The sequence below is a fragment of the Lemur catta genome, chromosome 21 (genome assembly GCF_020740605.2).
Source record: "Lemur catta isolate mLemCat1 chromosome 21, mLemCat1.pri, whole genome shotgun sequence".
Taxonomy (NCBI): domain Eukaryota; kingdom Metazoa; phylum Chordata; class Mammalia; order Primates; family Lemuridae; genus Lemur; species Lemur catta.
Genome location: NC_059148.1, coordinates 18,802,997 through 18,830,659, shown reverse-complemented (window position 1 = coordinate 18,830,659; position 27,663 = coordinate 18,802,997). Strand labels below are relative to the sequence as shown.

General features: G+C 48.1%; 1 protein-coding gene across 3 annotated transcripts in view; it reads left to right on the top strand.

Moving 5' to 3' along the window:
- The window catches only part of WSCD2 (WSC domain containing 2), a 111,415-nt gene that overhangs the window by 44,375 nt on the left and 39,377 nt on the right, over nt 1-27,663 (top strand). For all 3 annotated transcript variants that reach the window (XM_045534643.1, XM_045534644.1, XM_045534646.1), the window contains exon 2: nt 23,919-24,850. In XM_045534643.1, the coding sequence (XP_045390599.1) occupies nt 24,472-24,850 (379 nt within the window). In that variant the 5' untranslated portion in view covers nt 23,919-24,471. The remainder of the gene's footprint in view (nt 1-23,918; nt 24,851-27,663) is intronic.

Here is a 27,663-nt window from a genome sequence, read left to right as displayed (position 1 = left end):
TCCCACCTGAGGAGGACTTAGAGCAGTGACAATGGTGCTTGTGGATTTGGAGACAGAAGAACCTAGATAATTTTTCCAGCTCTGAAAATCCACAAACAGACATGCAAACCTCTAGAACTACACCATCCACTGTGGCGGCTACCGGCCACATGTGGCTCTTGAGAACATGCAGCGTGGCTAGACTAAATTGAGGTGTGCTGTAAGTGTGAAATACGCACCAGATTTTAAAGTCTTGGTATGAGTAAAAGAATGTAAAATATCTCCTTAATAATGTTTTATATTTATTTCACATTGAAATGATATTATTTTAGATCTAGTGGGTTACATTAAATACCAAAATTAATTTCACCTGTCTCTTCTTACGTTTTTAAAAACATGGCTTGTGGAAAAGTTTAAGTTCTATTTCTATATATGGCTCACATGGTATTTCGGTTCTCTATAGCTTACAGTCAACTGAGTTGGTTTGGCAGCTGGATTAAGAGTTTCAGGCCTAGAGTCAAACAGGACTGAATTCACATCCCCACTTGACTTCTAACCAGCTGTGTGACTTTGGGCAAGTTACCTCCCCTCTCTGGACTTCAGTGTCCTCACTTGCGAAATAAAGGTACTAAGAGTACCTGCCTTGTAGGGCTGTTTGGTGGGTAAATGAGAGATGATGGGGACAGTGGTTAAAACGATGCCTGGCCCCACGTGAGCAGTTCACGAATGAGAGCTGGTACTGTTGCCGTGACAGTGGGCACGTATCAGCCAGCCTCTTCAGCCCCCAAGGACTGTTTGTTATGATTTCTCCCTTCTGTATTTGGAAAGGTTTTTGTCAAGTTTTATGATTTTAAATAAGAATTCATTTTTTCCCCACTAAACTAAGAAACACACTATCAAGAACACTGATAATTATTGGTAAGGAATTCTTGTCTTGAGAAAGGATGAGCTTTGGCACAGAGTCAATCCAAATCCAACCAAAGGCACAGAGTTGCACCATTGTTGAGGATTAACATAGTCTCTAGGGTTTTGGGAAATCCCAAAAGGTCCCATGAACCCTCTGGTGCCAGCAGGGACCTCTAAGAACCTGGAACTACGGGAATAGGAGAAGGAGGACCCTGATCCCTTTCAATCTCCTCATCTTACAGACAGGAGAATGGATGACCAGAGAGGTTAGGTAGCATGTCCAAGGTCACACAGCTAATAGGTGGCAGAACCTAGTTAGAGGCAGAACTGGGGTTTGAACCCAGGGTCTGTGCTCTCATGATTACCTGCTGTACTTCATCATCACACCCAGTCATCACAACAGTCCTATTATTTTCTCTATTGAAAGATCAAGAAACAGAATCAGAGAGGTTAAGACACTTGTCTAAGGTCACACAGCCGCAAGTGGCAGAGGCGGAATTCAATACCAGGTGTTTTGAACTTGTGGCCTTCAGAGCTGTGAGAGAATAAACTTCTGTTGTTTCAAGCCACCTTTACCAGTTTGTAGTAATTCATTATGGCAGCCATAGAGAGCTGACACACCAGGTTAGCAGTGGACGGAATGTCTGTGCCCATCCCCAACCCCAAGTTCACATTCGAAATCGCCCATCCCCAGTGGGAGGTAAGTCGGTCGTGAAGGTGGAGCCCTCATGAATGGGGTTAGTGCTCTTGTAAGAAGAGACAAGGGAGGACTTTCTTCCTCTTTCCTTCCTTCTTTCTGCCATGTGGAGACACAGTGAATCGGGTCCCCACTAGACACTGGATCTGCCGGCACTTTGATCTTGAACTTCTCAGACTCCAGAACTATGAGACATACGTGTTTGCAGTTTAAGCCACCCAATCTGGTATATTTGTCATAGCAGCAGCCCAAGCAGACTAAGTCCCCAGACGTGACACCCTCGCCGCTGCTTCCCTCTGAGAGCCTCAGCTCGTCCGTCCGTCTGTCCGTCTGTCAGTCAGTCACTGTTCTGGCACCCCCAGCCAGCCCCAGCAGCTCTCAAGCCTCAAAGCGTCCCCACAGGCTCCTGCTGTGAGAAGGGCCTTCTGCTCCAGGCATTGTGAGCTCCTGCAAATCACTGTTTTCAGTTGAAAAGAGGCTCCCGAGGGCTCTTCAGCTCCTCAGCGGGAGATGTGGATGCTCTTGAATTAACTCAGAGAATCAGAATGTCTGTGGCTGATGACCCGGGAGGCACCCCCACTGTCCCCCTGCTTGGTCCTCTCCCTCCCTCAGGCCTGGGAGGGACACAGGCACCTCTGGGTGGCTCCCACAGGGCAGCCGAGGCCGAGGCCAATTCTAAGTCGCCCCTGGGCTGCTGAGTGGACCGTTCAACGTGTCTCTTTCAAAGGGATCAAGGGATGCTGGATTAGGGTGCTGTTTCTAAGGAGTCTGCATCCTTCTGACTCCTATCGTGGGCCACTTGGCCAACCCGGCGTCTTGTCATTCACTGATCAGCACACATAGTGGGCCTTTATTTGGCCCAATGGAAGAGCTAGAGGCCGTTGAGGAAGAGCTGGCTCCTGGCTCAGTCTGTGTGTGTGTGTGTGTGTGTGTGTGTGTGCGTGTGCGTGTGTGTGTGTGTGTGTGTGTGTGTGTGTGTGTGTGTCAGGGTTTATCAGAGCTGTGAAGTGAGTGTGTGTGTGTGTGTGTGTGTGTGTGTGTGTGTGTGTGTGTGTCAGGGTTTATCAGAGCTCTGAACACCCTTGCCTTACTGGGTGATTTGGCATAAACTCACCTCTCTCTCTCTCTGATTCCCACCCTAGCTTCAGCCATTCTCCCCAAAACCTGTTGCGTGCATTCATCCAACCAGTATTCATTGAGTGTGGGCTATTTTCCAGGCCCTGCTAAGCACTACATAGCATCATCTCATTTAATCTTTACAAAACCCTATGCTGTGTTGTGATCATCGTCCCCATTTTACAGATGACAACACCATGGCCCAGTCACTTGCCCAGGTTCATGGAGCTGGTGAGTGAGCAAGCGGGGTTTGGAGATCAGTCTGTCTTGCACCAAAGTCCACTCTCCCTACCGTCTCCATCTTGGCAGGGTCTCTGCTTTTCATCCATATTCCCTCCGCACATGCATAAGCATCTCGTCCTTAAAAAATATTTAAGGCTGAAGCTGCCTTCAGTAGACTGTGACCACTGAGAGACTGGGCTCTGGTGTCAGATACTTCCATGCTCAAATCCCAGCTCTACCACGCACCAGCTGAGTGCCTGTTTTCTCACCAATCAAATGGAGATACGTGTGGATTTCCATCCTGGGGGAGTTTGGGGAAGTGATGCGGGAACAGCCTAGCACATGGTACAAGTCCACACATGGTGGCCAGATGTAATTGATGGATAACGTCCTCCAAACCTAGGCAGCTAATGACTATTGGGTCACGCCTACTACCATGGTTTGCTCATCCCACAAAGTGTCCTTGAACTTCTAAAGTGTGGTAAGAGCCATGGGTGCAGAGGTCAGAGGGAGAGACTCGCGCCTCCCTTCAGGGTGCTGACGGTGGTCTTGGGAGGCAGAGGGATGCTGAGCTGAGCTTGCATCAGCTTTGTGTGAGCCAGCGGTTCTTCACTGGGGGCGGCTTTTCCCCCAGGAGACATTTGGCAATGTCTAGAGACGTATTTGATTGCCATGACGGGTGCTTGTTAATGGTAGGCAGAGGGCAGGGATGCTTCTAGACACCCTGCAATGCACAGGACAGCTCCAGCTATCAGCGAAGAAGCATCCAGCCCAAAATGCCAGTAGTGCCCAGCCTGAGAAATGCTTGCTGGTACGTGCACAGGGGAGCACCAGCGAGCTCTTCCGTGGCCTCTGCACAGAGACCCCAAGCTTCCACAGACTAACTGGGAGGAAGCATGTGCCACCACCACCCTCCTCCAACTGCCTTTTCCCATCAGCTGCTGCCAGCAGGATAATCAGGCCTCCCCCCCTTTAATGGGATCCAGGCCGGCTGAGGCAAATGTAAAAACAAAACCCTGTGCAAATGTGTTTTTATGTAAACACAGCAGGGGGTGGCGGCTGCCTACAGAGAAAGAACCCTGTGGCTGATGCTTCTCAGAGCAAAAATAAGCCCAAATGTTACTGCTCTTGGAGCAGAGCCAGCAAGGGGATGAGGGTCGAGTGCAAACCCAGGTGCTCATGGGAGCCATCCCTGCCCTCCAGGTGAACATCCCAGGGGCCTGGGATAAGTGAGCAGGTGTTAATTCTCTTGGAAGCCTGCCTTCCTTCAGGGAGGCAGCCAGTATAGCAGGAAAAAAAAACAGTGGGTTGTTGTGGGTTTTAAAATTTTTTTTACTGAATATAATTTACATATAGTAAAATTCACCCATTTTAGTCTACAGTTTTACAAGTTTTGACAAATACATACAACCATGTACCCTCCACCACAATCAAAATATACAAGAGTTCCATCACCTTCAAAAATTCACCTGTAACCCCTTGTGGTCAGTTCTCCCCAACCCTAGCCCCTGGCAACTGCTAGTCTGTTTTCATATTGCTTTTTCTAGAATGCCATATAAATGGGATCATATTTCTATTTAATTATTTAATTAATTATTATATTAATCATTTATATTTAATTACCTTTTGAGTCTGCCTTCTTTCACTCAGTCTAATGCTGTTGAGAGTCATCCATGCTGTATATTAATAGTTGGTCCCTTTTACGGCTGAGTAGTATTCCACTGTGTGGGTGCACCACAGCTTGTCCATTCGCCATTTGGTTGTTTTCATTTTGGGCAATTACAAATAAAGTTGCTGTAAACATTTGCAGGCAGGATTTTGTGTGAGCGTGGGTTTTCATTTCTCTCGGGTAAATACTTGAAAATGTGGAGGAAATGGACAAATTCTTAGAAACACACAGCCTCCCTAGGCTCAATCAGGAAGAAATAGAATTCCTGAACAGACCAATATCAAGTATTGAAATTGAAGCAGCAATAAAAAACCTTCCTAAAAAGAAAAGTCTCGGACCAGATGGTTTCAAACCCAAATTTTACAAGACCTACAAAGAAGAACTGGTGCCTATTCTGCAGAAATTATTCCACAACATCAAGAAGGAAGGAAATCTCCCCAACACGTTTTTTGAAGCCAACATCACCCTGATACCAAAACCAGGAAAGGATGCAACAAAAAAAGAAAACTACAGACCAATATCCCTTATGAATATAGATGCAAAACTTCTCAACAAAATCCTAGCAAACTGAATTCAGGTGCTTATTAAAAAAATAATCCATCACGAGCAAGTGGGCTTCATCCCAGAGATGCAGGGATGGTTCAATATGCACAAATCTATAAATGTAATTCAACACATAAATAGAAGTAAAAAATAAAGGCCATATGATCCTCTCAATAGATGCAGAAAAAGCGTTCAACAAAATTCAGCACCCTTTTATGATAAGAATGCTTAACAAAATAGGCATAGATGGGACTTACCTAAAAATGATACAAGCCATATATGACAAACCCACAGCCAACATCATACTGAATGGGGAAAAATTGAAAGCATTCCTGCTTAGAACTGGAACCAGACAAGGTTGCCCTCTGTCACCACTTCTATTCAACATAGTGCTGGAAGTCCTAGCCAGAGCAATCAGACAAGAGAAGGAAATCAAAGGCATCCAAATGGGAGCAGAAGAGGTCAAACTATCTCTCTTTGCTGACAATATGATCTTATGTCTAGAAAACCCCAAAGATTCTGCCATGAGACTACTGGAATTGATAAACAAATTCAGCAAAGTCTCAGGTTACAAAATCAATGTACAGAAATCAGTAGCATTCTTATACACCAACAACAGTCATACTGAGAACCAAATCAAAGACTCAATATCCTTCACAATAGCAATAAAGAAAATAAAGTACCTAGGAATATATTTAACTAAGGAAGTGAAAGACTCCTACAGGGAGAACTCTGAAACACTGAGGAAGGAAATAGCAGAGGACGTAAACAGGTGCAAAACCATACCATGCCCATGGGTCAGCAGAATCAACATTGTTAAAATGTCTATACTACTCAAAGTGATCTACAGATTAAATGCAATCCCTTTTAAAATACCAACATCATTTTTTGCAGATATAGAAAAAATAATTCTACGCTTCATATGGAACCGGAGAAGACCCCATACAGCAAAAGCAATCTTAAGCAAAAAAAACAAATTGGGAGGCATCAATTTACCAGAGTTCAAGCTATACTACAAGGCTATAGTAACTAAAACAGCATGGTACTGGCACAAGAACAGAGACATAGATCAAGGGAACAGAACTGAGAACCAGATATAAAACCATCTTTATATAGCCATCTGATCTTTGACAAAGAAGACAAAAACATACACTGGGGAAAAGAATCCTTATTCAATAAATGGTGCTGGGAAAATTGGATAGCCACATGTAGAAGACAGAAACACGATCCACACCTCTCATCTCTCATAAAAATCAACTCACAGTGGATAACAGACTTAAACCTAAGGCATGAAACTATAAGAATTCTAGAAGAAAATGTTGGAAAAACTCTCATAGACATTGGCCTAGGCAAAGAATTTATGAAGACCCCAAAGGCAATCACAGCAACAACAAAAATAAATAAATGGGACCTGATCAAATTAAAAAGCTTCTGCACAGCCAAGGAAACTACCATGAGAGCAAACAGCCTACAGAATGGGAGAAAATATCTGCATGCTACACATCCGATAAAGGGCTGATAACTAGAATCTATACAGAACTCAGGAAAATTGGCAAGAAAAAAACAAACAACCCTATCAAAAAGTGGACAAAGGACAGGAACAGAAACTTTTCAAAAGAAGACAAATGGCCAAGAAATATATGAAAAAATGCTTAACATCTCTAATCATCAGGGAAATGCAAATCAAAACCACAATGAGATATCACTTAACTCCAGTGAGAATGGCCTTTATCAAAAAGTCCCAAAACAATAAATGTTGGCGTGGATATGGAGAGATAGGAACACTCATATACTACTGGTAGGACTGTAAACTAGTATAACCTCTATGGAAAGTAGTATGGAGATACCTCAAAGAGCTAAAAGTAGAACTACCATTTGATCCAACAATCCCATTACTGGGCATCTAGCCAAAGGAAAAAAAGACATTCTATAAAAAAGACATCTGCACTAGAATATTTATAGCAGCACAATTCACAATTGCAAAGATGTGGAAACAACCCAAGTGCCCATCAATACTTGAGTGGATTAATAAAATGTGGTATATGTATACCATGGAGTACTACTCAGCCACAAAAAACAATGGTGTTCTAGCACCTCTTGTATTATCCTGGATAAAGCTGAAGGCCATTCTGCTAGGTGAAGTATCACAAGAATGGAAAAACAAGCAGCACATGTATGCACCATCAAATTGGTATTAGCTGATCAACACTTATGTGCGCGTATAGTAGTAACATTCATCAGGTGTTGGGCAGGTGGGCGGGAGGAGGCGGGGATGGGTATATACACACCTAATGGGTGCAGTGTGCACTGTCTGGGGGATGGACATGCTTGAAGCTCTGACTTGGGCAGGGCAAAGCAATATATGTAACCTAAACATTTGTACCCCCATAATATGTTGAAATAAAAAAAAATGCAGCATCAAAAAAAAAAAAATACCTAGGAGTGAGATTGCTGAGTCATATGGTAAATGGGCCTTGAACTTTTTAGGAAGCGGTCAGCCTGTTTTCCATAGTGGCTGTATACCTTTTGGCATTCCCACCATCAATATATAGCAGTCCCGGTTGTTTCCCATCCTCTCCAGCACTTGGAGCACTTGGTGTGGTTTCTTTTCCTTTTTTTTTTTTGTAAATTTGTGAGTCTGAGCCATTCCTGTGCGTGTGTGGTTGTATCTCATTGTGGTTTTAATTAAAACACATGCTGGTGAGTTCTGCGGTCCTGGTGCCGTCATTTGGTAGGAGCTGGCAGGAGGCAGCTAACGTCAGTGGTTACAGGCACGAGCTCTGCAAGCCGTCACACTCTATCCCAGCTCTGCCACTCAGTAGTCCTGTGACTGTGCACCCTTGACTCAACTGCTCTTGACTCAGTTTCCCCTTCTGTTAAAGGGGGATTGTGTTAGTATTTATCACTGGTAACGCTATGAAGTATGTCTAATGTAGTGTGTCTATGTATTTAATATATATAGTGTGTATTATTATGTACATATTAAAAATACTAAGTAGGATTGGTGTGAGAGTTAGATGAGGTGATAACAGCAGAGAACCTGACATGGTGCCTGGACCACAGTTACAGTTATTATTTGTTAAAGTCACTGTGATTATATTTACTGGGCACTTACTATGTATTATAAAAGCAGTGAGTCTAGTGAGTGGAGCCAGACTCACCCAGTCAAATCCTGGCTCTGCCACCTACACCCTAGCTGTGTGACCTTAGGCAAGTTACTGAACCTCTCTGGGCCTCTGACTTCACACCTGTAAAACGAAGATAGTCATAGTGCCTTTCTCGAGGGATTTTTATGCGGCTCAAGTGAGTTTAAATTTAAAGGGCTTCTTTGTCCAACATCGTTCAGCCACTTATGAACTGAGCTGAAGAATGTCCCAAATTAATCTATGGTGATAGAAGTTAGAAAAGTCATTGCCCCTGCGGAGGAGGGATTAGCTGAGAGGGGACATGAGGGACCCTCCATGAGTGAATGGAATGTTCGGACCTGGGTGGGTCACATGGGTGTGCACATATGTAAAATTCTGGTGCATTTAAGACGTATGCATTTTTACGATACCATATGCAAATGCTGTCTCATTTAAAGAAAAGAAAAAGGGAAACAGTTTGAGGTGTTTTGCAGAGCACGGTGTATTCATTTGCTAGGGTTGCCGTAACACACTGAATGAGTGGCTTCAACAACAGAAATGTGTTGTCTCATGGCTCTGAAGGCTGGAAGCCCAAAATTAAGTTGTCAGCAGGGCTGGTTCCTTGGAGGTCTGTGAGGAAAAGACCTGCGGTCAGGCCTCCCTCCTTGGCTTGCAGACAGCAGCCTTCTCCCAGCGTCTTCACATGGTCGTCCCCGTGTGTGTCCGTGTCCAATTGTCCTCTTTTCATAAGGACGCCAGGCGTATTGGATTAGGGCCCACCCCAGTGGCCTACTCTGAGGTTGATCACCTCTGTAAAGACACTGTCTCCAAAGAAGGTCGCACCCTGAGGTTCCAGGGGCTAGAATGTCAACATAGGGATTTGGGGAGGACACAAGCCAAGTCACAACTTTTCACATGGGAAGTGCTCTCCAAGTGTGAGCTCCAAGTGGCTTTCTCTGACCTTCAGTATCTTCCTCTCTCTCTGATTCAGGAGACTTTAGAGAACAACTTGCTGTGTGCGTCCTCACTTTGTCAGGTGGGACTGACATTTGCACTTGGGACTCCTTCAGGAATGGTGTGCTCCAGGTGTCGTCATGCCTTGGCGATGAGTCAGCCAGGAGGGCAGGACCCAGCTCCAAGGAGGCATGTTCCCTTTGGGGAGGTGAATTTTGATACAAGAGTCAGTGGGGTCACCAAAAGCCCTCTGGAGCCATACAGCCCGAGGTTGAAATCCCTGCCATGCCACTTACAAACTGTGTGACCTTGAACAAGTGACTTGACCTATCTGAGCCTTAGTGTCTCATCTGTATAATGGGCATAAGAGCACCCACCTTACAGAGTCATTGCAAACGTTAGAAATTATGTGTTTCAAGGGTTCTGGAAGCTCAACAAGTGAAATTGCAATTGTTTAGTGCTTGAAATCAACACAGGCTCCCAAGATTTTAAAAGCTAAAAAATAAGGTTGTCCCCTTCTTGATGGCCGGGGCCACATTTTCTTCAGGGATGTAGCTACAGCACCTGACATAGAATAGGTACTCAAGAAATGTTTGTTGAATGAAGATATAAAATCATACTGTACTCCCCCGCTCCCCAGACTGGGGAACACTTGGCTCTCGTGGATTGGAGCAGAGGTGTTTTGAGGTGAGGAAGGAGAAGTTTTCCCCAGAGATGATGCATTTTTGCACGTTGTGCAGGACAAACTCTCACCGTGGATAGATCCCCGGTTCAGGCCAGGCACGCGGGGCATTGCCACGTGGCTGGCACTCAGTGAATGTTTGCTGAGTGAATGAATGAGCAAAATGTAGCTTGAATATTGGGGGCGTGGGAACCAGAAGACATTTTACAGTAGTTTTTGGTTTTGTGTTTTACTAAAGAGGAGTCAGAGGAGCAAAACGAGCTTAAGAGGTGGGATCCGGAAGAAGGAAAGTGAGAGATGACAGGCTGAGCACCCTAGGGGACCCTGCGTGGGGCCGGGGCTTTCACAATCATGAGCCTTCTTCAATTCTCAGCACCGCACGGGACCAACTACATCATTTGCAGGCCCCAGTGCAAAAGGAAAATGCAGACCTCCTTGTTCAAGAATTATTAAGAATTTTGAGACAAGGGCAGCAGAGTGTTAATCTAAGCAGGAGGCTTTTCTGAGTGCGGACCCTGTGGGACCACACGGGGCAGGTTGCAAGACTCTGAAAACAGTCCTGCGGCCACTTCTGGTCCAGGAGAGGAAGCCCAGCTCAGAGAGGCTGCGAACGTCACCCAGGACACCAGTCTGCCCTTCAGGGGGGTCTGGAGTCTAACCCATGAATGCTAGTGGTCATCTAGTCCACCTCTTCATGGGACTAGCCTTGCTCATTCCCTGTCCAATGTCCTGGGCAGGGAACGTCCTGTGCCACCTACAAGGACAGAGGGGAACTTCCCCACCCCCAGGGGCCTGACATGCCGCAGCCGCCAGCGTCACACGCCAGCTACCTTGCCTCCCTCTTTTCCCTGGGATGCAACCAGACAGACCTTCCTCCCTCCCACCCTGGGTGGATTTATTCCTGAGGGTGTGTGGGCGGACGCGTGTTTGTGTGTGGGATGTTCGTCTAAATTTAAAGACATCATGACAGCAAAGACCTATTAATGTTGGGGCTGGTGAGGACTCTCTTTTAAAAGAATCCTAAATAAATTGAGAGATAAGGGACCGCCCAGTTCTAATTTCTGCCCCTGTTCCACCTTGCTCGGTGCCTGTCAGCTCTCTGGCCTGGGATAAGAAGCGTAAGGGACCCCTGCTGGGGCCAGGTGCCTGCTGGGAACCTTGCAAAGTGGCATGGTTGTACCCATTTCACGAGCTGGGAAAGTGGAGGTTCAGAGAGGTGACACACTCTTGCACATCTTGAGATACAAAGTGACAGAGCTGAAAGAGTGTGCCACCCCCTGTTGATTCAAATGTGCAAATAATAGCTGTGATTGTTCAGGAGTTCGCCGTCCAAATGCTTTGGGTGCTGTTATTCTTGTCCCCTTTGACCACGAGGAACTATGTCTTAGAGACATAGTGGCTTCTTCATGTTCTCAGTGCTATTAACTAAGGAAGCCGAGATTCCAACCCAAGTCTAACTCACGTCAAAACTCATGCTCTATCTCTTTCCTTAAATCACAGCTAATTATGGAAAAGGAAAATACAGATAAGCGAAATGAAAAAACAAATCACTCCTAAGCCTACCCCCAAGAGGCGACATCTTTATGTATATTCGTGCGTTTTGATCCAGCTGTTTTTTGTTTTGTTTTGTTTTTTTGTCTGCTGAAGGGGAGGTTCTTGCTCCGGGCAGCTGACCCTTGGTGTTCTGTAACTGCTGAGCAATTTAGAGATGACTTGAAATATATAATTCATGGGCGTGTCTTTTATCCTTGTCACCGGAAGGCAGCGAGGCGTGACAGTCTCCCAGGGAGAATTTCAACCTTGACACGGGAGGAGATGAGAGCTCGGGAGCTTAGAACAGAATCTCAGGAGCAGAGAACCTGCCAATATTGAAACGGTTCCTAGTATCCCACCAGAGAGTGCCGAAGGTGGGGGTCCTAGCAGGGAACCTCACGACAGAATCTTAATGAGGGGGTGCTAGGATAAAAATCTCAGAATGGAGCTCAGAATCTGACGCTAAATCTTTGTAAATACAGCCTCAGACGGGTCTACGGGCAGCGTTCTGGTTATGCACAAGGGGAAGGTCTGACTCTAGAACGATGTATACAGCATGTCTCATGGTCACGACTCAGGGGGAGGGGGAACGAAGCTGGAATCTGGTGAGTGTAGGCCAGGGGTGCTATTAACCCCCCAACAATGCACAGTGGTGCTGAGGATGAGAAACCCTCGTCTACACAGCTTAAGACACGTGCCGCTTTATTCTTTTGACGGTCCCAGGGGATGAAGAAACCATGTTAGGTCAGAAGGAGAAGATCCAGGTGCTGGTTTTACTTCCGACACTAATCATGTTTCTCCGGCAAGTGCCATAGGGTCTCACTTTTGAAGTGGGTTTAAGGATTCCTGCTGCGTGCTGTAAATGCAGATGGATACATGGGGACAGGTGACTGCGTGTGTGAACTGCAGGTCGGGGAAGGTGGCAGGCATGAGGTGTGTACGTGTTCGTGTGTGCATGGGTCGCTGTTGGCATGTGCACACATGTGGCCTCATGCCACCTTCTCTGTGGCACAATGGTGTCCAGGTAATGTGCTAAAGGACTGAAGGATCCGTCATTTTCTGGCGGTGGTGGCTCTCATGGGAGGGGACACCTCTCTGTTGGGTGTGGGCAGAATTCCTTGGGCCACCAAAGGCCTAGGGCCCCCTGTGACTTCTAGAAGATGCCTGTTCCCTACACAGGGGACCAGAGCTGACCGAGGAGAAAGGCTCCTTGAGTACAGAGGGTCTCAGAGTCACCCTATTCGCCCCAAGGTCAGAGGTCAGACAGTGGCACTGCGGCAGGTGGCAGTACCACATAGAAGTTAGGATTCAGGGTCTGGAGTCAGCCAGGTATGAGTTGCGTCTTACTCTGCTGCTCAAACGCTCTGCCCTCTGGTGAGTTTCCTGACCTCTTCAGCCCTCAGTTGCCTCATCTGTGAAGTGGGAATAAAACCAACCCACCAAGCAGAGCCACTGGGGCGCAGCAGTAACGCAGTGTAAGTGGCAGGGCCTTGCACATAGTAGGTGTGCACATAGTAGGTGTATCCATTTTTCTTCCTTCTCAGGGAGGGCACTGAGGCTGGGATCCAGGAGGCCTGGGTCTGGATGGAGTCACTGCAAGAGCATGGGGAGCCCCTCTGCCTCCCCCTTTGGGCCTCGGTTTCCCCATGTGTCAGTGAGGAGGCTGGCCTGGAGGTAGTGAAGGATCCTCCCTCCAGCTCTGATGACTGTAAGGCCACCTCTTGGCCCTGAGCCAGCTGCAGGGACTGGCAGCCCTCCAGGGGCACAGGGTGCTCCATGGGGGAAGAGAACTTGAACCTGTGGAGGTGGAGGGGGGCACAGGGAGCCCCCCCACCTCCCAAAACACACACACACTGGCTTGGACAGGAAGCCCGGGCTTGGGTGATTTGGGGATGGGGACAGTGGTTCTTGCTGGAGAAACGCCTGGTGGAAAATTCCTCTCTGGGGAAGGGTTGCTAATGGGAGCCGTCACCGTTCCTAAATTAGAGTTTAGTCTGCTGTGGTCAGCGTGGAGCCGGCAAGTGGCAATTCGCTCGAGCTTGCAGTTGGGAGTGACGGGGGCTGCCAGGGAGCAGCGTGTGCTCCGGGAACAAAATCTGCAGGGCAGCAGGCTGGCTCTGGAACCAGCTCAGCCCTGGCCTGGCTGTGTGACCCTGGACCGCTCTTCCAACCTCTCTGAGCCCCAGGTTCCTCATGTGTAAAACATCATACTTGAACTAGCTGGTTTCTAAGGGCCTGTTGAAAGTCTAGGTTTCTGTGATATGAAAATAACAATAATAATCATAGTAACAGCTAAAAATTCTGAGACACTGACTCGGGTCCAGGTCCAGGCAAGGCATTTCATACAGGCAGAGGTTATTTCATTTGAGTTTCTCTGAGCCTCAGTTTCCCTTTTGTAAAGGAAGGCTGTTTCACTAGGCTAGGGCCTCCTCCTCTGGCCGCTCATTGTGTACCTTAGGAGACAGGTGTGGGTCACACTGCAGTTCAGGAACAACCCTGAGCAGAAGCTACAGACGTCTGCGGATGGAGCCCACCGAGCCCCGTTCCCCCCAACCAGTCTTTGCACGGCGTCCCCTGCTGCCTGGGACACTCCTGCCCCAGATCGTCCCATGACTGCTCCTTGTCGTTTTCCAGACCTCAGCTCACATGCTTTCAAGAGTCCTTTTGGGACCACCTTACCCCACGTAGCTGTCCCCTATTTTTCTCCATTGCTAGGACTCTCACGTTATCCTAGAGAACCCGGAATGAGACGTGCGCTGTCCGACGTGATGCACACACACAGCTAAAACGGAGGCTCCCAAACTAGTCTTTCTCCCTCCTGCGTGTGAGTCAGCACCAGCTCCCTCTCCCTCATGCCCTTCCCTTCCCTCCTGCTTTCCTCCCAGCTCTCTACCACCCCCTGTAGGTCTGCCCCGTGGGTAAACATTCTGCCCAGAACCCGCAGAGCCAGCCATTATCTCCCCCAGGCAATTAGCAACCTATTAAGGAACTCTATGCAAATGTGCACTAATTGACCCTCGACACAGCAGCTCCTGGAGGGGAAGGAAGACTCCAGATGGCTTAATGATAGGGATTTAGGGCCTTTCTTTAGAAGTCCCTCTTGCACAGGCTCGGAGAACGGCTGCCAGCCTCCTGCCAGGAAGGCCTGCGGACTGGGTGATCCCCACCTTGGGCCCCTTTCCGCAAACCCCGGGATGACAGGGACTGTCAGTTCACTCCTTTGTCTGCCTCCAGCCTCTGTCCCTTCCTCCAAGTCTGCCCCTACCCCCAGCCCCAAGTTTGGATGTGTCATTGTCATATACCTCAGAGGGCCTCTGCCTTTTCAAGTATATGAATGTCCCCACTCTTTTTTTTTTAAATAAACTTTATTTTTTTTTTAGAACTGTTCTAGGTTCACAGCGACATTGAGCAGCACATACAGAGAGTGCCCACCTGTCCCCTCCCCACAAGCCCACATGCACAACCTCCCCGTCATCAACACCCCGAGCCGTGGTGGCCCGTTGGTTACAACTGATGAACCTACCCTGATGCATCATTATCACCCAGAGTGCGCAGTTGACATTAGGGTTCACTCTTGGTGTTGTGCTTTCTGTGGTTTTGGACAAATGCATGATGACACGTGTCCGCCATTGTGGTATCATACAGAGTAACCTTCGCTGCCCTGAAAACCCTCTGCGCTCTGCCCATTCTCTCCTCCCCGGGGCAACTGCTGATCTTTTCTCTGTCCCCATAGTTTTGCCTTTTCCAGAATGTCATATAGCTGGAATCCGACAGTCTGCAGCCTTTTCGGATTGGCTTCTGTCACTCAGTAATAAGCATTTAAGGTTCCTCCATGTCTTTTCGTAGCTTGGTAGGTCATTTCTTTTTAGCCCTGGGTAATACTCCATTGTCTGGACATACAAATATGAGTTTTCATCTCCTTTGGGTAAATACCAAGGAGCATGATTGCTGGATCATGCATAGGTTTTGTTTTATACGGCTGCCCTTTGAAGACCAACTGTAGCTAAAGCTTATTGAGCCCTTGTGGTGTGCCCAGCACCATGGTTGGAAAATACCTGCATTTCCTTATTCATTGCTGTCTGTAACCCCAGGAGGTTCGTACCTGGCCTTACAAGGTCAGGAACACAAGGCTTTCGGGGTTCCTCCATCTCAGTATCTCTTCTCTGCTCATATACTTTCTCATCCTCCCTCTCTTTGCAGACTAACTTTTGCCCTTTCTTTGGGCACCTGTGACAGCCCCTGAGGTTACAGGTCCTCGGTCCATGTGACCAGCCGAGACCAGAATGTCTCAAATCCCAACTCCTTGTTTTCCTGGGTGTAAGAACTGATCGCCCAGTTCTAGATCTAAGTCCAACTACAGTCCAGGAGCAACACCAGTGGGCAGGGTGATGTGGTACAAACATGGGGTTTACCCCTGTAAGCAGGGAGTGGGGGTCACACACTAGACAGACTCCCCAAAATGTATTTTCCACACCTACCTTGAGTGTTCACCAATTATTGCACCAATGCATTGAATCTTCATCTTCTTCTGAGATGAAGTCTGGGAAAATGGTATTGCCATCAGAAGGCGTAAATATTTTGTTTAGTTGGCCAAAGTTGAGGCAGGCAGAGAATGACCATTTATTGAGAAACTCTTGTGTCAGGCTTTGCATGTGCTTAAGAGTTCAGGTTCCAGAGCCAGACTGCCTGGGTTCGAACACTGTTTCACCACTTCCTAGCCGTGCATTCTTGCATAGGTGGCTTAACTTCTCTGAACCTCAGTTTCCTCATCTCTAAAATAGGGCTAACAAAAGGGATCTTCCTCATAGGGTTGTTGTAAGGATTAAACAAGTTACTATCTAGAACAGTGCCTGACACTTAGTAGGTGCTCAATAAATATTAACTCATGTTGTTATTAGGCTGCTATGTATTTTAAACACAGTAGCTCATTTGATCCCACTACCTTCCCAGTGAGGCAGGGTGAATTGGTCCAATTTTGCAAGTGGGGAAACCAAGCCACAGAGCAGCCACTTGCTGAAGATCACACAGCCACTGTGGGTCTGAGCAGGTTCACATGCAGGGATGTCTGAGCCCAGGTCTGACTCCTTTCCATGTGTCCTCCCAGTGGTCCTTGCTGTCCACTGTGGCCCAGCCTCATTCCCCGTGACAAGTAAAGATGGCCATCAAGTTTGCCCATGGACCAAGAGGTGCTGGAGTCCTTATCCACTGAAACAACAACAACAAAATTTTTTTTTTTTTAAGTGACTGAATTTCTCAAATGGAAGAAACAAAATTTTAATATTTATTTTTAATGGACACCATATGCTCCTTCTGATTTTTTTATTTCATTACATCATGGCAGATGGCTGGGTGTTAAAGGCCATTAAGCTAATGGCTCTTTGCCTTCTCATTTATTTTCTCGAGTTTTGGGGAAGACAGATGAGAGTGGATGTGGATGGTGAGCTGTGAGCAGGGGGTGGTGGTGCAGGAGTCCTCATCCTGGGAACGGGGTGAGGTGTGGGGGCTCTGGGGAGTCTTCCTGGTGGGCGTGTGCAGGAGGCAGCATGTGCTGTGGGGGGGAACCTGGGACAGGTTTCCCCTGTGTGTTCGTGCACACAAATGTGCAGAATATTGGACGTAGCAATTCCACTTTTTTTTTGACCCAGGTCTGCAGGTTCATCATGGGATTATTAAACTACCCAGGAGCAAAAGGGTGTGTCCCAGAGGGGGTTCACCCACTACCTGGGGTGCAAAAGCCTTCCTCAGGGTTAGTTGGGTTAATAAGATTCTAGATTCCTAGAGACCATGAGTGAAAGCCACGAGATTGGCATTTATAATTGCATTTCTTCTTAGGCTATTTCATTATGTCATTCCTTTGCCAAATGGCTGGTCTGGGAGCAAGAAGGATGAGAAGAAACTTTGTTTAAAGGAATTTGGGGGTCCATCTACCTGGAGAAGAGTTTGAGGCATGGTATTGCATGTCTCCAAGCTCAGGAAGGATTCTTCTGTTGAGGCTGGGATTCCACTGAGAGATCGGTGGTTGAGAGAGGGCACAGCTGTCCTGCTGGTATACTTAGTGTCCCTCACTGCATCATGCCATCAAGACTCCAGACAGTTCTGCACTCAAATTCACGTTCCACTTCTTCCTAGCTGTGTGTCTGGGCAAGCTATGAACCTTAACTTCCACATCTATAAAATGGGTATATTCATGCCTATGCCTCATTTTTTTTGTTGTTGAAAGGTGCTGTATTGCCTTCCAGGAAGCTGCACAAAGATTCCCATACAGGATGTTTATCACAGCATTGCTTATTTATAAGACAGGAAACTTGGAAATATTTTACATATCTAATGGTAAAGAAAAGGTTGAATAAACCAAGATCTGGTCGAAGGAATCAATATGATTGGTAAGAAGTTTATTTAGGAGATAAAAAGCACAGTGACTCCCATCCTTCTCAGGGGGGAAATGAGACAGAAAAGGGAAGAAACAAATAGAGTGTGTCACTGAGTCAGCTATTACAGAGGGTGATTGAGGCTAAGTCCTACTGGGGAGACTCAGGGAGTCTGAGATTGTTCTAGCTGAGAGGTGAGGGAGGTGGGGCATTTATACACCTACTCCCATCAGTCATTGGTTGAAACTGCTACAAAATGTTACACTTGGTCTTGGCCAAAAGGCCAAGAAGTGATACTTCCAAATGTTTTTTTTTTTTTTTTTTGAGACAGAGTCTCACTTTTTTGCCCAGGCTAGAGTGAGTGCCCTGGCGTCAGCCTAGTTCACAGCAACCTCAAACTCCTGGACTTAAGGGATCCTACTGCCTCAGCCTCCCAAGTAGCTGGGACTACAGGCATGTGCCACCATGCCCGGCTAATTTTTTCTATATATATTTTTAGTTGTCCATATAATTTCTTTCTATTTTTAGTAAAGACGGAGTCTTGCTCAGGCTGGTCTTGAACTCCTGACCTCGAGCGATCCACCCACCTGGGCCTCCCAGAGGGCTAGGATTACAGGCATGAGCCACTGCACCCGCCCCAAATGTTAATTCTCTAGTGTGCCCAGCCTGCCAAGCACACAGGCACAGAAACCAGGTAAGGTGTTGGAGAAAGCCCTCAGGTAAGCAGGTATAGACAGAAGCATTGGAGATTTAACTCTGTGGGTGGGGCACATGGAGCATCCGTTACAGATCTGCAAAATGGCAGAGAAGAAAAGGGCTGACAACGTTACATGCTGGTGTGGATTTGGAGCAACAGGAATGCTCATGCACGGCTGGGGGCAGGTGTGACCACAGCTACTTTGGAAAACAAATCGGCATTTCTTAGGATAGTCATAAGAGGCTCATACAGAAAGACCTAGTGATTTCACCCTTAGGTCTGTAATACACCTTGCCTTTATTCTCATATACATGTATCGGGACAGAGGCATGAGGATGTTTGCAGCAACTGGTGAGGAAAATCCATTCTAGCTGGGCCACACGAGCGGAGAATTCATGAGGGAGAAGCATCATGAATGCAAACGGGGTCCCTATACCACAATGAAAGGGGCTCTGGGCAGGCAAAATCACATGCATTCTCTACCAATTATATATATGTTAATATAATATTATACATTTGCATATATTAATTCATTTAGTTCTCACACCGACCCTGAGATAAACATTATTATGTCCCCATTCTATGGGTGGGGAAACTGAGGTGCAGAGAAGCTAATGACCACCTCAAAGGATTATAGTGAGAATTACATGGTACAATGGGGATAAGGTGCCTAACGCAGTGCCTGGCACATAGTAAGTGCTCAAGAAACAGCAGTGATTTCCAATGTTTTTACTATTAAGCCAAGATTAAAATTTTCCCTCCGGCCTGGGTTTCCAAGTTTCTTGGAGATTTCCCAGAAGGGTCTCCCACCCCCAGATCTTCATAAACCTGGTTTCTCAGCAGCCATTCCTTCGCCAAGCTTGGGTAGTCAGGGGGTCAGCTGGTCACTGGGCCTGCTCAGTCCCCACAACCTGCCTCTGTCCCCAAAGTCAGGTTCTGGGGCCTGTGGAGGAAGGGTCGGCCTCCTTCTCAGCCTCATGGGCCTCTGTCTTTCCCTCCCCGCCCCAGCTGAACCTGGAAGGGGGGGCACCTTTCACTCCCAGGGGAGGGAGCCCAGGGCAGGCTGTGCCTCTTGTTTTCCTTCCCCCTGCAGGGCAGCTCTACCCCGCCCACCTTTTAGCTGGCAGCTCAACACCAGAGGTTCGTTCTGTTGCTAAAAATAGGCTGTGTTTAGACACTTTGAGGCTCCTGCTGGAAACACGAACTGCAGTCACCAAACGCTGCCACTTCTGCCAAAGGGACTTCTCAGTCTCACCCCTGTGGAAACTTAACCCTAGCCCCAGGAGGGAGGCAGGGTAGGGGTTGGTTATCCACCACATTCAACAGATGGGGAAACTGAGGCTCAGAGGGGTCTCATGTAAAATGAAGAGGGAGGAAGCCACGATAGCCAGATCTTAGTGAGCGGTGACTCAGAGAGGTGACGGCACCTGCCTGGGTCCGCCACCTGTAAATGACAGGAGGGGATGTCGGTAGTGTTAGGATTCCGCACGTGTTATGAGCGAGTGGAGACAGAGGTGAAGGGGCTTGCTGGAAGCCATCCAGGGCTGTAGAAACACAATCTGTGGATGGAAAGAAACATCACGCCTGCCTCGCAGGTTGCCTGGAGGAAGGAGCATTCGAGAATGTGTTGGTAAAATCTTTAAACACAGTGTCCGGCTTAAAGTAGGTGCTCAACAGACAGCAGTTAGCTTCATTTCCCCATTGCCTTTGGGGCAGAATGTCTGTCTGGAGAGAGAGCAGAAAGAGAGACAAGAGAGGCAGAGAGACAGAGGCAGAGATGGGGAGAGAGAATGGCAGATGTGGGAGGGAGAGGAGTCTTTGGGGTTCATTTGAGGACGGGGGACTATGGCTCAGCAGGGGCACATGGACCCCAGAACCACCCAGCACTGAGTAACACCAGATGCAGCCTCGGCAGAGCCCTGAAGTCACAGTTCTTCGAGGCTGTCCCCTGAGTGTTTTATAGGTTTAAGCCCTGGGGGGGGGGGCCAGTCCCCTGACTCCTTTTACTCAGTTCCTCCACTAGTGTTTCTTGGGGGTCTACTACACACCAGATGCTGGATGAAGCAGTGACAGCGTGGACCCCGTCCTGCCTGGGGCTCAGATCCCAGGGTCCCTTTCTCCAGGTGACCCCCCCCACTCCTCCTAGCACTGCAGCATAGTGTAGACGGCTCAAGCATCACCTTCCCTCCCGGGAGGAGAAGGAGCCCCCACACAGCCCCCACCCGCGCGCCCCTTCATTCTCACACCACCAAGGCCCCCGTCCCTCTCCGTTCCCTGCCAGCTGCTGATGAGCTCATTATCCTCTTAAAGCCCATTTGGCACCCACTTAGAGAAAAGATGTGTTGAAATATAAAAGGACGAGGAGGGAACAACAAAAAAGCACTAGACCCAGAAATATCCTCAGCGAGGCAAAAAGCCGCGGGGAACACCACGACCGAAATCTTCTGTCTCCACGGCAGCCGGAGTGCTGATGTGGCAAATGGCTTTAAAGTCTGTTCGCATGAGCCCCCTGCGGGGGGGGAGGGGGGGACCTCTCTTGAGCATCTCCCGTGTGTCAGATCTTCTCCCTACAATTTTTAATTCAGCCCTCCCGGCAATATATTTTTTTGGGGGAGTCAAGACGCTTAGGGCCACTTTATAGGGGAGGAGCCAGAGTCTTGGTGAGAAGTGGTGTCTTGCCCCTGTCACGCACTGGTGGCTGGAAGACGCAGGATTTGAACCCAGGTCCGTTTGCCTCAGAGCCATGTTCTTGCCTGAATGCCTCCAGAAGAAGAGCTGGTGTCTCCCTGCCCGTCCCATAGGACTCTTGGCTTTTTCTCATCCTAGCTCAGCTGCAGAAACATCTGGCACACGTGTGATCTACATGGAAGGTTCCAGGTGCACTGCCCACTGCTCAGGGGTTTTCAAGCTATCCAGAGATTGGTGTCTGTAAAGCGCTGGCACATGAAATTCAGTGGGTTCCCACGTACACCATTAGAACACAGCCCGGACTTCTGGGCTTGGAGGGCTATTCCTCCTCCCAGTGCTGTCCTGTCGTTCCTTCACCCAGAGAACTTTGACACCTTTCGTAAGAACTCTGACTACTCCTGCATGACCTGCAAGCTCGAAGCTCTCTCCCTGGGGACCCCCTCTCTGATCCTCCCAGGCAGTGGCAGACCCTCATGTCCCTGGGTTCCCACCTTCCAGAGCTTCTCATTCCAGGGTCCTCAACCCCCCCTGACATTTTAAGCCAAAGTTTGGGAGCTTATGTGCAAAGGCTCTTTTCTGGGCACATGTCTGTAGTTGTCATCAGATCATCAAAGAAATATAAGACCAGAATAGACGCATGGTTAGGAATGTAGCTTGAAGTCAGGTGGTCCTGAGTTCACAGCCCAACTGCCACTTCCCAGCTGTGTGACTCTGAGCAAGTTACCTAATCTCTCTGTAAACTAGATGCAGGTCTCTCTTGTAGAATCATCATGAGGCTTACATCAGAGTATGTGTGTGTGCAGAACAACATCTGGCGCACATTAAGTGCTCAATAAACATTAACTATTGATATTGATTGCTATTCTATATCTTGCACATACATCTGCTATGGGATTTATCATTGTCTGTCTAGCGCAGTGATTGTTTAAATTGCTTTCTCCCTCAGCCGACTCTGAATTCTCTGAAAGCAGAGACTGAATTATTTATTCCTGTGCCCCAAGCACACACACATAGTAGGCCATCAGCATATGTTTTTAAATGAATGGAAGAATGGGAGGCTGGCTGGATGGGTGAAGAACTGGAGAGGTGCTTGGGCTGCTACGGTTCAGATGGGTAGACAGATGAATGGATTGATGGACAAGTGGATTAATGAATAGAGTAATGGCATCTGGATGGATGGCTTAATGAATGGATCTGTAGGTAGACTGATGGATGATGGATGGATGGATGGGTGGGTGGGTGGATGCATAGTTTGACTCCACAAAGGCATAGATTTTTATCTCTTTTGTTCACTTATTTATTCCAAGTGCTTAGGAAAGGGACTGGTGCGTGGTAGGTGCTCAGTACTTAGTTGCTGAATAAATGGGACGGCAGACTCTACCTTAACCCACAGTTAAATGCCCATGCTGCTGTCTGGATCAGAAGTAGCTGTTACCATTCGATCTTCCATTGGCTGACAATTCAGACATTGGCAAAGACTGTCATGGGGCCCCTGCCGGTGGTAATAGGAAGAAAAAATCATTGCCCAAATGGAGTTTTCTTTCAGTTTTCTAATTTACATTCTATTTTTCCCCTTGGCTGAAGGTCCTGATCGTTTACTCATAAAACAGTTGGTCCTCAACCCTCTATGCTTATTACTATTATCTGACAGCACCTTGCTACTCCTGTAAGTTTCCTGCCCAACCAGACATTCTGGCTGGAGTGCTCAGGAAGCCTCACACTTCCCAGGCTCCCAGGGAGTTCTGAATCGGACGTTCCTCAGACCCCACTCGGAAATACTTAGTGACCCACTGCTGGTGACAGGGAGGCGGTGGAGACAGACTGCCACTTTGGGGGCTGTCTCTGAATTCTCAACTGACGTCCAGACTATGTCGGAAAAGAGCAGAATCAAAGAGTTCAGAGCTGAGGCTTTGGATTCGGACATTCTGGGTTCAAATCCCGACACTCCCACTCACCAGCTATGTGACCTCAGCTTCCTCATCTGTGAAATAGGGAAGTAGTTACCTCCAATAGGAATGTTGGGGAGAATAAATGAGATAATACACGTAGCGGGTGTGGCACGAAGCTGGCCATACGGTAGGCACTCAATAAACAGTGAATGAGCAGATGTGTTGCTAATGACACCACTTCCCTTCCTTTCCCTTTTCTTCCTCGGATAGAGGCTATGGGTTTGATTTCTCCCACCAGAATTTGAGCCCTGGGAGAGAAGGGATTTTGTCCGTCTGGCTTGTGGCTTTATCTTCAGCACCTAGGACAGTGCCTGGGACACAGTCAATTTTACTAACTATTCTCTAGGGAAAAAAAATGAGTAGATTTGGCCTGGTTCAGCATGAGCCAGGTGCGGCAGGTGGTTACCTCAAAAGGACTTAGGAAGTACTTTTTGGACTTAAGGTAGCCCACGAATCGATGTATGTTTGACAAATAATATAGGAAGTGTAGGGCAAAGTAAACCACTAGCCCATAAGACCCTGTACTCATCCAAGATAAAGTTTATCCCCAAACTAGGGTCTGTTAGGGTGTAAGCCCCCAAATTCCCAGTTTGGTTTAAAGAAAAAGGCAGCATCCTAGGAGACTCGGGCCTGGACGTGTAGCTGGCACTGCTCTTAAAGGGCTTCGTGCCACTGGGGGTTTCTTCCCTTCTCTGGGCCCCTGCACCCAACATGAGGATGCTTAAGACCCCTTTGGGTTCTGTGCTTTGGTGAGGGGGCTTCTCACGCCTGTGTCTGTGCTGTTTTGCAGGTGGCCGCCCCGAGCCCTGATGCGTGACAGTGTGGAGTCCCACCAGCTTCTGTTCCCATGAGGCAGGCACGCCGAGCTTGGTCCCCAGCTGGGAAAGAGGCCAGAAACAGGACCTCAGTGGAATGATCTAGCTCTAACAGGCCGGAGGAGCCAAGAACGGGTGAGACACGTGAATTGCAGTTGCTGGCAACCCTCAGAATTCTTCTCCAATTGCTGTTTTCAAAGTTCCTTGAGAACTCTCTGAAGTGAAGAGCAAGATGTAGGAAAATGGGACCAACTTGTGGGTGTCCTGAGCCTCGAAACCCCTTTTTTGGCCCAAAGAAGCTCACCTTAACTTTGGGAGGGCCGGTAAGCGCTGTCCTTTTTTCTCTTGGCCTCAGCCAAGTGCTGGACTTGCGGGACTCTGGCCTTAGCAGTCACCTCTGCAGAAGGAATAAGACTGAGGACCCCCAGGGGTTCCATCCCTAAGGGCAGCTTGGGAAACCAAGCCCCCTCCGTCCCCTCCTGAGCCCCCCAGCCAAGCCCCAGCGAGCCAGTCCGGAATGATCCCGCTATGGCCAAGCTCTGGTTCAAATTCCAGCGGTATTTCCGCCGGAAACCTGTGCGCTTCTTTACCTTCCTGGCACTCTACCTGACAGCCGGGAGCCTCGTCTTCCTGCACTCTGGCTTCGTGGGCCAGCCTGCCGTCTCCCAGAATCAGGCCAACCCCGCCGCAGGGGGCCCAGCCGAGGGCGCCGAGCTGCCCTTACTGGGCGACTTGCATCTGGGCAGAGGCTTCCGGGACGCAGGCGAAGCCTCAAGCATCGCCCGCAGGTACGGACCCTGGTTCAAGGGCAAGGATGGCAACGACAGAGCCAAGCTGGGCGACTACGGTGGAGCCTGGAGCCGCGCCCTCAAGGGAAGGGTCGTCCGGGAGAAGGAGGAAGAACGAGGTAGGAGCAGTGGACACCTGGACACGGAGTGGGCTCTGGAGAAGGGAGGTGATGACAGTAATAGCAGCTGTCAGTTTTCAGCATTCACCAGGGACCAGCTGTCGTAAAGCTACAGCTATAGACAGAGAGTAGGTTTCGTTTTCATCCCCATTGCACAGAGGAGGAAACTGACGCTCAGAGAGGTTGAGTAGCTCACCCAAGGTCACACAGCTTGTCCACAGGCAGGTCTGGATTTGAACCCCATGTCTGTCAGAGGCCAGAGTCTGACCCTCCTCTGCAGCCTTTATCAGTCCTTGTTAAAGATACGTGAAAATTAAATCAGCCAGCATTTATTGAGTACTTACTCTGCACTAGGTGCTAATCCAAGCACTTTACATACACAGAATTATTAGCACAACGACGTTTGGTAGGTGTCATTATTCCCATTTTAAAGATGAGGAAACCGAGGCACCAAGAGCCCAAGATTACATAGTTACTAGGCGGCAGAGCTTCTGTTCCACCAAACTGCCTCTCAGTCCACCATGCCAGATCCCTTGGTGATGGTTCTTAAGGGACCTCATTGTCCTGGACATATTTCATTGCATTTTCTCAGCCTTTTACAGTCAAACAGGGCTTTTCTTTGATTTGATTTTCTCTGCGCTTCATGGGATTGAACAAGGCTCTATGATCCTGTGCCCAGTTAACAGACATGGAAACTGAGGCTTACAGAAGTGAAGGCACTTGCTCAAGGCTGCACAGCTGGTAGGTGGCAGGGCTGGAGTTTAAATTCGGGTCCAGCTGTCCCGAGCGCATGGCTAAGACTGTCTCCCAGAGTCCTCTGGCAGCTGCCCATCAGACCAGCACGCTGGGGAGGAACCCACAGCCCCCGCAGTTCATGAGATGAACACAAATGACATTTCAGAGATCTGGGCCAGATGGTTTGGAGGCCGAGGGAAAAGTTCATTAACCTTTGTGTTCAACTCGCAGAAGACCCCTTCTCCCACCGTGAAGGGAAGCAGGATTAACAGAGGGGACTTGGCCTATACCACATTCCCCTGCCCCAGTCCCATACCTGTCTGGCTTAGGAACCATCCAGAAGCCCCTACCTTCCCACCCTCAGGAATTTCCTACACTTCTGCCTCTTCAAGAACCCAGTGTTCCTAGGGAGGTGAAGGAGAAGGTTGGAGGTGACAGAATGGATTGGGAAACTTACATTCATATTGCAACTCTGCCCCAACCAGCCACGTGGCCCAGGCAAATGGCTTCACCTTCTCACGCCTCAGTTTTGAAATCTGTAAAATGGGGATAACGATCTCTTCCAGGCTGCTCCTGAGAGTTCAATGAGACAGCAGTCATGGAAGCACCTAGCACGAGGCCGGGCACAGAGTAGGTGCTTAGAGGTGCTCAGGAAGTGCTCATCGGAGTTACCTGGGGAAGGGACCCGTCTTATAGGCATAGGTGAGGTGTGGTGGCTGCACTCATGGAGAAATCGTGATGTGGCTTCTCTCTCTGCCTTTTCCCCCTCATCAAACCCCGTCTCACCGTAGCCACTCCAAACTCCATCGGGACCTTTGAAAGCCCAAGTTAGCACAAGCCTGCAGCTTAGGATATGCCCCCATCACGCCTAGGACAAATTTCAGACTCCTCCCACTAGCCCACAGCTCCAACCTCGTCTCGTAACTTTCCCCACCCCCTTCACACACTCCACCCCACTGTCCTTCTTGCTGTCCATGGAACACACCAAGCCTGTTCCTACCTCAGGATCTCTGTATATGCAGTCTCAGATTCTCTCCCCCAAGATCTTTACATGGCTCCCTTCTTCTCTACCTTCGAGTCTTTAGTCAAACCTCACCTTCCCATAGAGGCCTTTCCAAGAGTGCCCTAACTCAAGTGGCCCTACTTCCCACCCGGTCACACCCACATTCCCCAGCTTTAAGTCACAGCACTTATCACCTGAAAGCATCTTGTTAATGTGTTTGCTTCTTTGTTTATAGTCTATCTCCCCTACTAGACTGTCTGCTCCAGCTCTGTGGGACTGTTGCCTGTCCTCCTTGTCTCTGTTCCGTCAGCACCTGGACAGCACCTGGGACAAAGATGGTGCCCAACAGCTACTTGTTGAATGGGGGAATGATTGGATGAATAAATGAATGGGTGACTGTCCCTCTGCAGGGTTAGCTCTACTGTTCCTCCATGTCCCAGCTTTGCTCACCTCCAGGAAATTGTCCCTCATGCCCCTCCAGGAATGATCAAATGCTCTTCCTCTATGTTCCCTGTCATGGTCCTTATACGAATAGCAATTGCCTATGCTTGTCCGGGTCCCTTGATAGAATGCCAATTCCTTGTGGTGCATTTGATACATACAACACCACCAACATGCCCCATTTAATGTGAGAATGAAATATTGCTGTCACTACTACTAATAATAATCATTACCATTTCTTGAGCACCTACTTCACACCAGCCACTGTTCTGTTTGCTTTGCATATATTATTTGAATAAAATGATATATGTGAAATGCTTACCACATCTGCTGGCTCATAACAATAGGTCACTTAATAGTTGCTGTCATGTTTAGTAGTAGTAACAGCTAATATCTATCGAATGATCACTATGGGCTAGACCATGTTATGCATGTTTTATTGCTTTATTTAATTATCGCAGTTCAATAAGTTAGAGACTTTTGTTATCACATTTCACAGATGGTAAATCTGAGACTCAGAGACAAATCACTAACCCCGGGTTACATGGGAAGCTAGTGGGGGAACTGAGGTTTAAAACAAAGTCTGTTTAATTCTGAAGCTTGTGAGCATTTCTCTAGACCGTATTAATTGCAC